Genomic DNA, 14,850 nt, shown 5'->3' on the forward strand with positions numbered 1-14,850 from the left:
TTGTTTTACTGAGCCTGGCTAGGTCCTGTACTATGGCCCAGGCTAGCCTTGGGCTCACCTCAGTCACCCAAGTGCTGGGATTATACATGTGCTCAGCCCAACTCCATTTACTTTTTAATCCTTATGCGTCTTTATAAAGTGAATTTCTTGTACAACATATAGTTGGGTCTTATGTTTTGATTCACTTTGACCAGCCCTTGCTATAAACCCAGGCTAGCCTTAAAGTCCTGATCCTCCTGCCTTCAGTTTGTTTTTCTTTTTTTTGGCAGTCCAGGGATTTGAATTTAGGGCCTCACACTTGCTAGGCAGGTGCTGTACCCCTTGAGCCACTCTGCTAGCCTGTTTTCGTGTCTAGTATTTTCAAGATAGGGTCTCACGAACTATTTGCCTGGGCTGAGTTTGAACCTCGATCCTCCTGATCTCTGCCTCCTGAGTTAGCTAGGATTATCGGGGCTCTTCTGAGTTAGCTAGGATTATCGGGGCTCTTCTGAGTTAGCTAGGATTATCGGGGCTCTTCTGCCTTCTTAGTGCTGGGATTGTAGACATAGGCCACTTTAACTGGAATAATCTCTGTCTTTTTTTTTTTGGTGGTATGGGAGGTTTGAATTCAGGGTGCTATACTTGTTAGGCAGGTGCCTTACCACTTGAGTCAGGCCCCCCAGCCCTTCTTTGCTTTTTAGTTTAAACACTAAAACAGTCTTGTGTTTTTGCCAAAGGCCAGCCTCAGAGTATAATTCTCCTATGTGTGGCATCCTAGGATCACTACCTATGGCATAGCTAGGATCACTGGCTCATATCACTACACCTGGCTTATTGTTTAAGATGGGGTATTGCTAGCTTTTTTGCTTGGACTGGCCTCAAACCATGATCTCAGCCTCCTGAGTAGCAGGGATTACAGGCACGAGCCACCATACCCAGCACTAACCTCTATCTTTTAATAATATATTTAGACTATTGATGTTTAAAATGATTGTTGATAGAGTTGGATTAATATCTCCCAAACTTGTTGGTTTTCTATTTTTTGCTTTTGTTCTTTTTTCTTATTCTTTTGGTGGTACTGAGGTTTGAATTTAGGGCCTCATGCTTGTTAGGCAGGCGGTCTACCACTTGAGCCACTCTGCCAGTCCTTTTTCACATTGGTTATTTATTTTCAAGGTAGGGTCTTGAGAACTATCTGCTCAGGCTAGCTTCAAACCATGATCTTCCTGATCTCTGCCTCCTGAGCAGCTAGGATTACAGGTGTGAGCCACAGGCATCTGGCTGGTTTTTTCTTATTTTCATCTTTCGTCCTTTTTCTATTTTTAGTGTTGCTTTTTCTTTCTTATGATTTATACGATTCCATTTTTCTCTCCGTTCTTAGCATACAGGTTATACTTCTTTTTAAAAAACTTTTCTAAGTGGCTGCCGTAAAGTTTGCACTAAGCATTTACAAGTAATTCAGGTTCACTTTCAAATAACACTATGCCATTTCTCTGATGGTGCCAAGATTTTATGATAGCTCAGTATTTCTAACTTCAACCTCTTACCCCTTGTATTATGGCATTATTGCCGTTATGCAAGGCTAGCTGGGCAAAGTTGGCGAGACCCTATCTAAAACACAACAGAAAAGGGCTTGGAGTGTAACTCAAGTGGTAGTGTGCTTGCCCAGCAAGTGCAAGGCCCTGAGTTCAAGTGTAAATCAGAATCACACAAACACACAGAAAAGTAAAGTAAAATGTATTTTACTTCGGACCTATATGCTTTTCCTTTTCTCAGAAGAACTTCTCAACATTTCTTGCCATGTAGGTCTACTAGCAACAAATTCCCTCAATTTTTGTCAGAGGAAGTCTTTACTTCTTTGCTTTCTAAGGATAATTCTGAATACTGAGTTTCCAGGTGAGAACCACCACACCTGGCTGCCTTGTACTTTTTTTGAAAAGCAGACATGATGTATTGTGTAAAATACACAATAGATATGGTGTCTAGATAGATGTGATAGATAGGCCATTAGTACTGTGGTGGAAAGGTGTCAGGGGAAGGGGAAGGTTTGTTTCTACAGTACTATGATTAAGTCTCATTCTTTTGGTGGCCGTGTCAACTGAACTGTGAACTTCTTCAGAGTGTCTCCCCTATGTGGGATAAGATGGCTAAAGGAAACTGGAGTTGGGCATGTCCTTTATCCTCCCCACCCCTCACTCCCCACTCCCATCCTTTCCCTGGGGCAGATTAGGATCTGATAAAACCCCAGCAGTTTCTGCTGAGTGCAGGCCTCCTGAAGAGCAGATTTCAAAGTGGTTTTTTTTCCTTCCTCTTGCTGGGCCCAAGGGAATTTCCCACACTGTTTACTGTGAGGACCTGGTAGAACTCCTGGAGGTAAAATTCACAAAAGTCTGTGGGCCTCCCTCCAACTGGGATGTTTAACCCAAGGATCTGTCTGCCCTGAGCACTGAGGATTCCTCAACTTCAGTTTGGGTTTTAACAGTCCAGCCCTAGTTCCTTACAGAGGTTTCTGCTTGTGGGGTTCTTTTCCAGTAAGTTCTGATTTTTCTTTACCTGTTTCTTCAATTTTTTTAGATGGGGGAGGGAAAGTAGTGATTTGCTCTGCGACTTCACTTCTCTAACACATGTTAGAAGAGTTGCTGATTTTTCACTTTGTTCAGATCTTTAATTGTTATTAAGCTTGAGTGACAACTTCCAAGCACCTGATATGCTTGACTCTGCCCAGTATTCCTTTTTCACATGTAAGGAAGCCAGGCACAAAGGTAACCACGACTTTGCTCATGGCCCTCAGGCTACAAAGTTGCAGAGCCAGGATTTGGATCTAAGTTTTCTGGGTCCAGAGTCTGCCCTTAACTACCACACCACTAAGAAAAATCAGCAGGTTGGGACAGAGGAAGGGTAGAAAGTTTTTCTCACTATGAGTTCTTTTCATAGCTACTAAATTTATGCTTTCAAAAATTTTTGTGAAAACTTTTTTTTTTCTTAAAGATAGGATCTCACTATGTTTTGCAGGCTAGCCCCAATTCCTGGACTGAAGTGATCTTCCCTTCTTAGCTTCCCAAGTAGCTGGAACTACAGGCTTGATGCACCTTGCCCTGCTTTGGTAATACTTAATAAGGGACCAGGCATGGTGGCACATGCATTAACATCATTCTAGAGGTTGAAAAAGGAGGATTGTAAATTCAAGGCTGGCCTGGGCTACATAGACAGATCTTGACTTAAAAAAAAAAAAAAAAAGAATATGGGCTGGCAGAGTGGATCAAGTGGTAGAGTGTCCGCCTAGCAAGTGTGAGGCCCTGAATTCAAACCCTAGTTCCACCAAAAAAAAAAACAAGTGCCAGGATATAGCTCAGTGGTAGAGCAACTGCTTAGTGTGATACCTAGCTGTGCAGTAAATATTTAAATAAATAAACATTTATTTATGTTTATTTATGGTGTGAAAATGTTATTAAAAAAACTTGAAATAAGGAAACATTTTATAACAAAAGGAAAAAATTCACTTCTAAATCTACTATTTTTACATACTGCCTTTCAGTCTTGGTCTATCTGCAGGAATAGTATACATGGTTATTGTGTATTCAACTTTTTTACTTAACCTTGCATCATGGGAATTTCCCCATGTTTCTGTAATTTTTTTATAAATGACATTTGAAAGCTGTATAGTAATCTTCCTTGGTAATGTGCTATAAATTTCTTTCTTTTTTTTTTTTTTTTTTTTAAGTTTTAGCAAGGATTTATTTTAATATAAGGATGGGGGCGGGGAGAGAGAAACATTTCCTGTTCCCCACTCAGGAAATAGCAGCAAAGACTCCATGTGCAATAAATTTCAAAAGCATGCTATTATTGTTTGATTTTGATAATTAATGTTTTTTTTTTTCTCTTGCAATGCTGGAATGAAACCCAGGGCATTGCACATGCTAGGCAAGAAGCACCACTGAGCTACATATCCAGCACAATGTTTTACTTTTACAATGATAGATAATATTCTGCAGTTGTTTACTATCCATTGAGTTATTGCATTTACGCTAACCCCACCAATGTAATTACTGGATCAACACATGTATAACTATTGCTAACTTTTGTCACATTTGTTTTCAGAAAAGTTTTATCAATTTTCTGGGCTTCTAGCACTATACATACATACATACATACATGTATGTATGTATATCCACCCATCTTAAATAAAAGCACAATGTCAATTGATACCACATTTCTAGAACAGGACCAGCTCCAGGAACTGATGGAATTATGCATGACTTCCTTTCAGATTTTCAGTTCATGTAATAGGTAGCCTTGCATATAGGAAACATTCAGCAGATATTTATTGTATGGATGGATGCTGGATGGATGACATCCAAATTATTCTTCCTAATTAGCACACAGAAAATTAGTGGCAACATTGAAATGATATTCTGATTTATGATGTAGAGCTCTTTCTTCTACCATATCTCCAGTTTTGTTTCATTCAGCCAACATTTACTTAGTATATACAAAATACAATGCTACAAGCTGAGTTACCATTGTCAATAAAGCCTAGTTCTGCCCATCAAGGATCTCATAGTTTGAGATCAAACTCTCACTTATAAAATGAAAATATTGACTTTCAAAGTCCCTTCCCAATTCCATGATTGTGTGATCCTATGAAACTCGAAATTTCTCACTTCTGGATGCCAGGATTCTTGAGTAAGCCTATTTTAAAGATCACTCTAAACCTGGGTGTGCTAACACATGCCTGTAATCCCAGCACTCAGGAGGTGAAGGCAGGAAGATCTCGAGTTTGAGGCCAGTCTGGGGTACATAGTGAGACTCTGTCTCCAAAAACCGAACAAGTCAAAAACAGGCAATCTAAGGGAACTGATGATTAAGAATAATGACAAAATGATATAGAATATTCTCATTCTTCTTCATTCATCATCCATGGAGCACAAAATACACATCAGGCACTATTAAGTGTTGAGAATAAAGATAGAAATAAGTACTCAGAAAGGTCTTTAAAGTTTTTTGTTTGTTTGTTTGTTGTTGTTTGGATTTTTCTGAAGAGGAACGTTTGGCAATCCAACATACTGCATGCAGTATTTACATGTGGGTGATGCACTTGGACCACTGTGGTAGCTGGAACTTGAGTGGAGTGGTCTCCAGTATTACATTGTAGGAGGGAGTCACCTAATACTGATTGCTGCTTACCTTCTGAATACTCCTAAAAGTTAGTAGAAAAGATCAGTGCATTTTGTAGGGTTACCATGGGACAAGTACTTTTCCTGTGCTTGCCAATACCAAGAGAAATGCAGATGAATGCTGTGGACTCACCACTTCTCTTCTTCCACTTGCACTCCCACAGACTGGAACTTACTGGGTGCTTTATTCTCCCCCGGTTTGTCAGGTTCTTCAGCATCGTCCACCTGAGGGAATCATCAAACAAGTAGAGTTGATTCATTTCAGATCCTTCCAGTGAACAACAAATGTCATTTCATCAGAAGCATCTGTGTTGTGATTTGCAACTTCTTTGTTTAATATTTGTGTTTGATGAGAGCCATCACTGTTACTAGCAGGCTCTTTGATTCTGCTGCTCTTAGTAAAATGCAATTTTATTCACTTCCAAGGTGGCTGATTTGTGAATCCTCCACAGATGTGTAAGCACGTTCATCCCTTGGAATCCACAGGATCCCCACAAATACCCAAATCCATGAATTCTCAAGCGCCTTATATAAAATGACATAACCTATGTACACCCTCCTATAAATTTTAAATCATCTCTAGATTACATATAATACCTAATGCTATGTAAATAGTGTTCTACTGTATTGTTTAGAGAATAATAAAAGGAAAAAAGTCTATATGGTCAGTATAGATACATTTTTAAAATATTTTCAGTCTGTCATTGGTTGAATTCATGGATATGGAGCTTATGAATATGGAGAGGTGAGTGTATATAATTACTTGTGGGTATTATATTAGAAGGGAGTGTTACATAGAATATGTGTTTCTAGAAAAATGAGCAGATAAAGTCCCTCCTCCCAAAAAAGGCAAATTCATTTACTGTAGTAATAGTTGCTAACATTGGGATATTTAGATATTAATCTTATTAAGAAATAGTAGCTTTATTTTCTTTCCTTCATACTAAAGAACTGGCAATGAATATCACGCTACAGTTCCTAAATAGCTATGTACATATTACAGCTAATAGAGAAAATATTCCCATATATAACTAATAGCATATGTAATGGATTAGTCCTAACCCCAATTTGAAGTACATTTTCATACTATTCAAAAAAATTAGTTTTATTACTTGCTCCTTCTATATATTTAATAAATTACTTTTAGACACAAAAGCAATTCAATGTAAGTTATAGGAAATTAAAATGTAGATATATATCATATAGAAAGTGCAAGCCCACCAGCGTTTTTTATTTTCTTGTTTATGGGGTCTCTTTTTGGACCTTAACCCTTTCTTTTATAAATGTACTGTGAACACTTTCTCCCAGCTTATCCTTTGTCTTTTAAACTTTGTCCTTCATTCTAGACAATCTCATTATGTACTCACATCTAGTTTTTATGCTTTGGGAAGGCCCCATTGCTCTGAGAGTAGTTTTTAAAGTTCTTTGGTACTTACTTTTATACTTTCAGGTTTCGTTTTTTTTAAAAAATTATGAATCCTTAGCTAGCCACCCCCTGAGAGGTTTGTGTGTGTAAGATATATGTAGAGCCCAATACCCCCACCCCTTGGATCATTAGTTGGTCTGGCTCCATTCATCATTTATCTTTTTTAATTTTTAATTTTATGTTAAACTTTACCGATATATATTATCCACGAAGTCCCACACACATTGAAATTTCTACATATACAGACCATTATGGACTATTGATTTGTTGGTTTTATTATCCCTGCTTCCCTATTCCTAATTTTGTAATAAATACTGATATTTTCTATAGCAAGCCTCCTCCTGTAGATCTTCTTTTTAAAAATGTAACTAAAAAAACAAAGAAAGCAAAAATTCTCTAGGTTATTTTGGGATATTAACTTACTAAACATCAAATTATCAAATCTCTCTTTTTAGCCTCCACCAAGTGACAAAGATCACACTAGACTCTTTACTGGAATTTCTTTAAATATTTTTATTACCTTTGAGAGACTGTTATCTTAACACCATGGAATATTACTAGGCAAGGATATCAAGTGGTTTTCCATTTATTTAGGCCTAATGTTTGATATAAGGGATGTTTTCATACTATTTTTAGGTAGGTGTCATGTATTGTTCCTGAAACTCAATATTCTTGTTTTATAGTATTTTGCTACTATTGTAAATTAACTGGGCATGGAGGGGTTTGCCTGTAGTCTCAGTTACTAAGGAAGCTGATGAAAAAAGACTCATTTGAGCCCAGGAGTTTGAGGCTAACCCAGGCAACCTAGAGAGATCATGCTTAATAAAAGAAAAGCAAGCCAGGCACTGATAGCTCACACTTGTAATCTTAGCTACTCAGGAGGCTGAGATTGGGAGGATCATGGTTTGAAACCAGCCTAGGCAAATAGTTCGAGAGACCTCATCTCCAAAATAACTAAAGCAAAATGAACTGGAGGTGTGGCTCAAGCGGTAGAGTGCCTGCTTTGTAAGTGCAAAGCCCTGAGTTCAAACCCCAGTCTAACCAAAAACAAAACAAAACAAGACAAAACAAAGGGCTGAGGATGTCGGTGGTAAGTACGGAGCACTAGCCTAAGAGGCCCTAGGTTTGATTCCAGTACTGAAAAATAGAAAAGAAAAGAAAAAAAGCATTATTATTATTATACCATTACAATTTCTTATTTTACCATTACATTTTCTGTTTATTGATAATATATAGATAAGTTATTGATTTCTCTGTATTTATGTTGCAATATTTCACTTTTGTGAATTCTATTGGATCTTCAGTGATTTCTACTATATTTTCTACATGGATGTAATATATATATATACACACATACATATACATATATGAGCAATTTTGCTCTTTCTTTGGCATATTTCCACCTCATTTCTCTTCCTTGCTTTGTGTCCTGGCTTATTTAATTCATCCTGGATGAGCCTGTGAAAATAGAATCTTCATCTGCTCTTGATTTGGGATTTCTACTATTTCACCTTTGAATAGAAGTTTCATCAGGCTTCTAGGGCCAGGCATGGTGGCACATGTCTGTAATCCCACCTACATAGGAGGCATAGATAGGAGGAACATGGTCTGAGGTCAGCCCTGGGCAAAAAGATGAGACCTTATCCAGAAGAATAACTAGTGCAAAAAGGGATGGAGGTATGGTACAAGCAATAGGTAGAGCATTTGCCTAGCAAGTGTGAGGTCCTGAGTTCAAATGCCAGTATTGCCAGAAAAATTTTTTTTCCTTTTTCCTTTTTTGGAAGTACTGGCATTTGAACTCAGAGCCTCAGGCTTGGAAGGCAGGTACTCTACCACTTGAACCACTCTGCCAGCCCTTTCATAGGTTTTTTTTTTTTGAAGATCATACCCTTTTCTCGTTCCTTTTTTTTTTTTTAATTTTTATTTTATTCATATGTGCATAAAATGTTTGGGTCCCTTTTCTCATTCCTAATACTGTTGAATTTTAGTTTCACTTTCAATCATACTTGTTTATTCATTTGGTCTTTACAAAGATCCAAGTTTGGTTTAATTTTAGTTGTTACTACCATTGCTTTGTTTTCTAATGCATTTATCTTTACTTTCGTCAAGAGTAACATGATCCTTTTAACCTGCGGTTCTTTTTCTGGCTTTGAGAATTGAATGTTTAGTTTATAATGCAATATTTCTTCCTTTTTTTTTTTTCTTTTGGGGACAGAGTCTCATATGTAGCCCAGGCTGGCCTCGAACTCAAGATCCTCCTGTCTGGGATTGCAGACGAACCACCACGCCCACTCTTCCCTGTCTACAAACTGTAGTGACATAGTATTCTTGTCACTTATTTCACAATAATTTAAAATTTCTTCTTTAATTAAAATGTTATTTCAATATTTTAATATTTTGAAATGATTAGATTTTGTTATCTCTTTAGAATTAATTCTAACTTAATACATAATAGGTGGAAAACATGACTGTAATTTAACTTTTCTTTTTAAATCCATTAAAATGAGCTTTGTAGGTTCATTAGTTTTGACTTAACTGCCCCCCCATCTCTTCTTAAATGTTCCTTGATGTTAATTTCAAGGATATCAAAATAATGTTTTCAGAGCTAGTAGAGTAGCTCAAGTGGTACAGTGTCTACCTAGCAAGCATGAGGCCCTGAGTTCAAACCCTAGTACTGTCAAAAAACAAATGAACAAAAAAAAACTTTGATGAACAAATGTGCACATTTAAAAAATAAATAAATACAATAAAGTTTTCAAGGTCCAAATGGTGTCTTCTTAGATAAAAGACTATCTTCCTTGCCTTCTCAAGTTAATTAACCATGAATCAAAGATAATGTAATGTTTTTATTTCCAATGCCCTCTTTTAAATCATAGTAAAAGTTCGTTTGTTTTTTGTTGTTCTAAGATAGTTAACTTGGACTGGCAGAGCGGCTCAAGTGATAGAATGCTTGCCTAGGAAGCATATAAAGCCCTGGGTTCAAACCCCAGTACTGCCAAAAAATAAAATGGTTAACTTGGAAGAGACAAATTAAACGATTTGCAATTTGACTTGTTTCTTCACAAAGGACACAATGTATTTCTCTTTACAGATGGACAGGTAGAAAAGGAAATTAAAAAAAGAGGTAACACAGAAGTGTACAGAACGAAACAGGAAATCTGTCTTTCGCTGCTCCCAACCCCTAATCTAATTCCATTCCCCAAAAGTGGCCCCTGGCAACAGAGGACCAAATCTTCTTCCTATTTCAAGAGTAATTCTGACTGTACAACTCTGCTCTACATCCAAAGCATCCAGGCTTCCCTCTCCTCGATAAGTACTAGAACACCAAAAAAAAAAAAAAAAAAAACAACAGCTGGGCATGGTGGTTTATGCTTATAATCCTAGCTACCCAGGAAGCAGAGATCATGAGGGTTCCAGTTGGAATCCAGCTCAGGCAAACACTTTTTTTTTTTTTGGTAGATAGCTAGAGTATTTATTTGTGCTTGAATTGAAATTTTAAATATTTCTTTAAATAAAGTGAGTCATAATTTGGAGATTACAACTATAAATTCCTTAAGACCTCTATGATGCTGTTGGGGGGGAAATGCTGATAAAGTTTTAAGGTGTTTAGGGTAAAAATAATGCTTCTAGATTTCCTTCCATTTTATAATAAGTGAAGGAAAATATTACGGTTTTCACTTTTTTTATTATTATTTTATTATTCATATGTGCATACAAGGCTTGGGTCATTTCTCCCCCCTAGGCAAACACTTTTGAGATCCTATCTTGAAAATACCCATCACATCCACAGCTACTGGTCTGCAGCTTTTCTTCATGGGAGCAATTGTGACATTCCTCCGTGGGTCTATTACACAATTACAAAAATTTTTACACAATTAAATGCCTCTTTCTTAGCCAAATAGAAAATGGGAACATACATGACAGACATTGAAAAAAAGAAAAAGAAAATACACAACACAGAAAAGGGCTGGTGGAGTAGCTCAAGTGGTGAGCACCTGCCTAACAAGCATGAGGTCCTGAGTTCAAACCCCAGTACCACAAAAACAAAACAACAACAACAACAAAACCCATCAAGCAAGATAAAAGCGTCTGGCTTGAGTTTGGAAGCCATATTATATAAAATGCAAATCTTTAAATATTCTAGAGTCGTACTAGGGAGAAGTTCTCGATAGAACATGGAAATTAAGACTGTATCACCCATCTCAGGCTTTTTAACACACAAGTGCATTAGAGCAAAACAGCACTGAAAGAAAATAATAAAAATAACAGAAGCTGGATTTAATATTTGTGAATGTTTTATGCTAAGTAAGAATTATTTGGAAAGTAAAAGATAAAACCCACCAGCAGTTTGGGAGTCAATCACAAAAGTGTATAAAGGCTTTTAAATAAAATGAAAAAATAAGAGTGACAATAATCTTCAAAATATATTAAGTGAAATAAGACAAAATGCAGAATTGTATGAGGTATGTGCTGACATTGGGGTAAAGAAAGAAAGAAATACGTATTTACTAGAATATGCACAAAATATCTGTCTAGATATGCAAATACTGATTATTTACTTCCTGCAGAAAGGAGAAGTGACCAGCCATTGGACAGGAATGGGAAAGAGGCTTGTCAATGCAGGTTTTTTAAAGTAAGTTCTGACTTTTGAGCAATAGAGACATATTAACTGTTGAAAACAGCATAAAATGAAGACAAAAAACAATGAATCAAATATTGAGGAAGTAAAAGCAAACTAACATTCCTTGGTGCCAACTACGTGCCAGATAAGAAGGTTGATACACTTTTATTTTAATGGCTAAGTATATATAACATAAAATTTACCTTTTTTTTTTCTTTTGGGGTACTGGGGTTTGAACTAAGGGCCTACACCTTGAGCCACTCCACCAACCCTATTTTGTGATAGGTGTTTTCAAGATAGGATCTCCCAAGCTATTTATCCTGGCTGGCTTCGAACTGCAATTCTCCTGATCTTTGTCTCCTGAGTAGCTTGGATTACAGGCGTGAGCCATGGGCACCTGGCCTTAACCATTTTTTAAGTAGACTATTCATGGCACTCAGTAGAATGACATTTCTGTGTGCCCATCACCACAATTTTTTCATAATCCCAAACTGAAGCTCTGTACCTAGTAAATAAGAACTACCATAGGAAACTAGGTTTGTTTTTTTTTTTTCAAAAACTTCATCTTTGAAATAATACTATGAAGGATAAACAAAGAAACTAAAGGTCAGGAAAATTAAGTGATTTGTCCAGGACAAACAGAATGCAAACTCTTGTCTTCCATACTGTTCGAATCATTTGGGTGGTGGGAGGGGAACTGGCTTCTAGTAGAAACAGGGAGACTTGGGCAGGGGGATGGCTCTGGGCCCTTTCTTCTCATGGAGTCGTGTGCTCCCAAGCACCAGTGCTACAAGTCCTTTCAGGAAACTTGACAACTTGGGCTCTGGTAACCTGGAGGTTATAAAAAGGTGTTTGACTCATTGCTACTAGAGAAAGATTAACTGCCTTTTAAAAGTGAACTTTGCAGAACGGACTGTGAAAATACATCAGCATTGTGAGAATGTACCCCACACCTGTCTTTTAGATGTGGCTAGAGTTGGTTCCATGTGGATAGATTTATTGGACACCATGTTGAGAAGTTATTATTCGGTGGGCACCTGCAGAATGATAGAGCACAACAGAAATGGGGAAGAGGAGTGACTTTTCTTCTTTGTGGAAAGAAATTTCTTACAGAGTGACCCCAGCCAAATATGTGTAAAAAAAAAAAAGCAAGGAAGAATCAACTTGCCTTATCTTAGAAAAGCAGAAAATAGTGAACTGAACTGAGGAGTCTGTTGAGTTCTCTACTATGTTTTCATGAAATGCATGATTAAATAGCCAACAATTGGGCTGAAACTGAGGCACATTCTTTCTCCATGATGCTGTGGCATGAGTTACAGCTTTCCACACTATCAGTTGCTTTGGTTTCGATCTCCCACACCTGGAAGATGTGATCCACATTTTTGTTCCCATATGGTAATTCAGTAAGGTTAAGCATATTCTAAAACAACTTGCTAACCCCAGTTATTCTTGGAGGTCCACACCTTTATGAGAATAAAATGCACATCAGGATCTGAAGTGTACTCTATGATTGATTGTATTAATGTTTCTGAGTTAGTCTCCAGTTCAAGTTGTGTATTCAATTTAGAAAATAAAAATTATACCTGCTAATAGTATATATAGACAAAACACTTCATCATTTTGATCACACTTAGCAAGGTAGGCAATTCAGAGCCAATAATTTGTAAATCTGGTCGTATATATAGCTAGATCATCCCAAATGGCAAAAACTGTAATCTTTTGGGGGAGGGGAGAAGTGGGTTCCTATTTCAAAGGACTTAGGGCGGGCATTACCTGTATTCCAATAGACAGACATCGATTCTTCTTGAAGTCCTTCTTCCTGTCCTCCGTGGTGACCGTGGCTATGGTGGTGGTAGTGGTGACGGTGGCAGTGCTATTGCCCATGTGCTGACTTGCAGGGCCATGGATCTGGGCATTTGCGGCCTCGATGGCAGCCGTCAGAGCCTTCATACTGTCCAGGCTTTCCGTGGAGTTGCTGAGGCCAGACTGGCTGATAATGTCTCCCCGTTGGCCTTGTCCATCCATGTAGGCATCCTGCGCAGACTCTGTGCTACTCTGGGCTGTGATAGAAATGAAAGGTTTCGTGGTAGTTCTGGGTGGGACTGGAGGTGGTGTCTTCTTATATGTTGTAATGCAAGATGACACTGGAAGACAGTGAAAACAAAGACACTGTGATTTCTGTGTGGGTGTTAGTCTCTGATATTGTCACTGACAACCATTGGAAATTAGGGCACACAAAACAATCTTAAGACACAACATGAAAACAAGTCTATGGACAGAGTGAGATCCTGCTTAGGGGTGGTATCTGGGCCTCCTATGGAGTGACACGCACACCCAAAATTCAGGGAAAGAGACTGGGGAACATCAACCTCTGAGATGGAAGTTTCTGAAATGTAATTTATGAATCAACATGAACTAGACATGATTGGCTGACTGTAGAGATCTTTGCAGGCCACCGTGTGTATAGCACAGGGATAAAGCTTCTGAGGAAAACATTAAATATAGCTAACGTCACACAAGTAACTCATTAGAGATGATTTTGTTAGTTGATAAGAAGCAAAGACCTGTGAGTGTATGTGTTCTGATCCTATTGTAAATGTGAGGTGCTTGGGGCACATCTGCCATCCTAGCTCCATGCTATGCACTTCAGCGATACTCAGTCCTCCCTCCCTGCCTGTCTTTCTCTCTCTCCTCCTTTTCTTTCTCTTTGTCTCTTTCTGTTTTCTTGCCAATCTGTCCTCTCTCCATCTCCCTCCTCCTCTTTCTCCTCTTTCTTCCCTCCTTCCTCTTTGTCCTTCCCTCCCTACCTCCCTTCTCTCTCCCTCGCCTTTTCCTTCTCCCTCGCTCCCTTCCTTCCCTCCTTCTTTCTTTCCTTTTTCTGTGTAGAAACAGGAAACTGTTTCTATAAACTATTGCCCTGAACTTACTTGTTTTCTAATCACAGTATTCACTAAGAGGGAATACACTGTACAAAAGTCTCCTAATGGAAATTTAAATTCATGCTATTGTTTATAAATGAGTTTTTGAGTGTGCATTTGGTCTCCGTGAACCTAGTCCCTGAAGTGGCTTCGTTCGGGACACTTGACCAAGTCAAGGGCCTGAATCCATTCACCAGCAGCTGCTCTTACACTTTCATTGAGGTCCTCCCTGAGGCTCCAGCCTTCTGACTATAATACAGAAGGTCCTGGACAAGCTTTACACATTGGTTTTCAGTTTTCCATTTGTGGAACATGATTTAGGGAAAGGAAGATTAAGAGAGAACGATTAAGTTTCCAAGTGGGAATTCCTGTCCACAAAGAGCAATTTCTTAAAGCAACTTTTTGAAAATTTGTGTTTGGTCCCCTTAAAACCAATTTGAGCTATTGCCAGATGTTCACAGGGTAAACTCACCCTCCCACCCCCTCCACTTCTTTTCCTCTCACAGCTGGCATCCCTCTGGTTATACGATATCAACTAGACCTGGCCACACAATCCCAGCTTGCTGCCTATGGTTGAAGCTGTCACTTGGACCATCTCACTTTATAAAATATTTGCTTCAGTATTGACCTTGTTTCCTCTGGCCACACAAAGAAAATATCCTATAATGAACAATAAACACAAGGGTCCTATTATGCTGTTCTGATCTCTACTGCCCTGTGATTCGGAGTAAT

The 14,850-nt window shown here is 38.2% G+C and overlaps 1 protein-coding gene across 20 annotated transcripts in view; it reads right to left on the bottom strand.

Moving 5' to 3' along the window:
• Positions 1–14,850, bottom strand: part of Dlgap1 (DLG associated protein 1) — an 888,020-nt gene that overhangs the window by 51,691 nt on the left and 821,479 nt on the right. For 15 of the 20 annotated variants that reach the window (XM_074070239.1, XM_074070238.1, XM_074070237.1 and 12 more), the window contains 2 exons: positions 12,974–13,344; positions 5,287–5,378 (listed from right to left, as the gene is read on the bottom strand). In XM_074070239.1, the coding sequence (XP_073926340.1) occupies positions 5,287–5,378; positions 12,974–13,344 (463 nt within the window). The remainder of the gene's footprint in view (positions 1–5,286; positions 5,379–12,973; positions 13,345–14,850) is intronic. The other 5 variants (XM_074070244.1, XM_074070243.1, XM_074070249.1 and 2 more) reach the window with 1 other exon arrangement.

The sequence above is a fragment of the Castor canadensis genome, chromosome 4, assembly GCF_047511655.1.
Source record: "Castor canadensis chromosome 4, mCasCan1.hap1v2, whole genome shotgun sequence".
NCBI classification, from domain to species: Eukaryota; Metazoa; Chordata; class Mammalia; order Rodentia; family Castoridae; genus Castor; species Castor canadensis.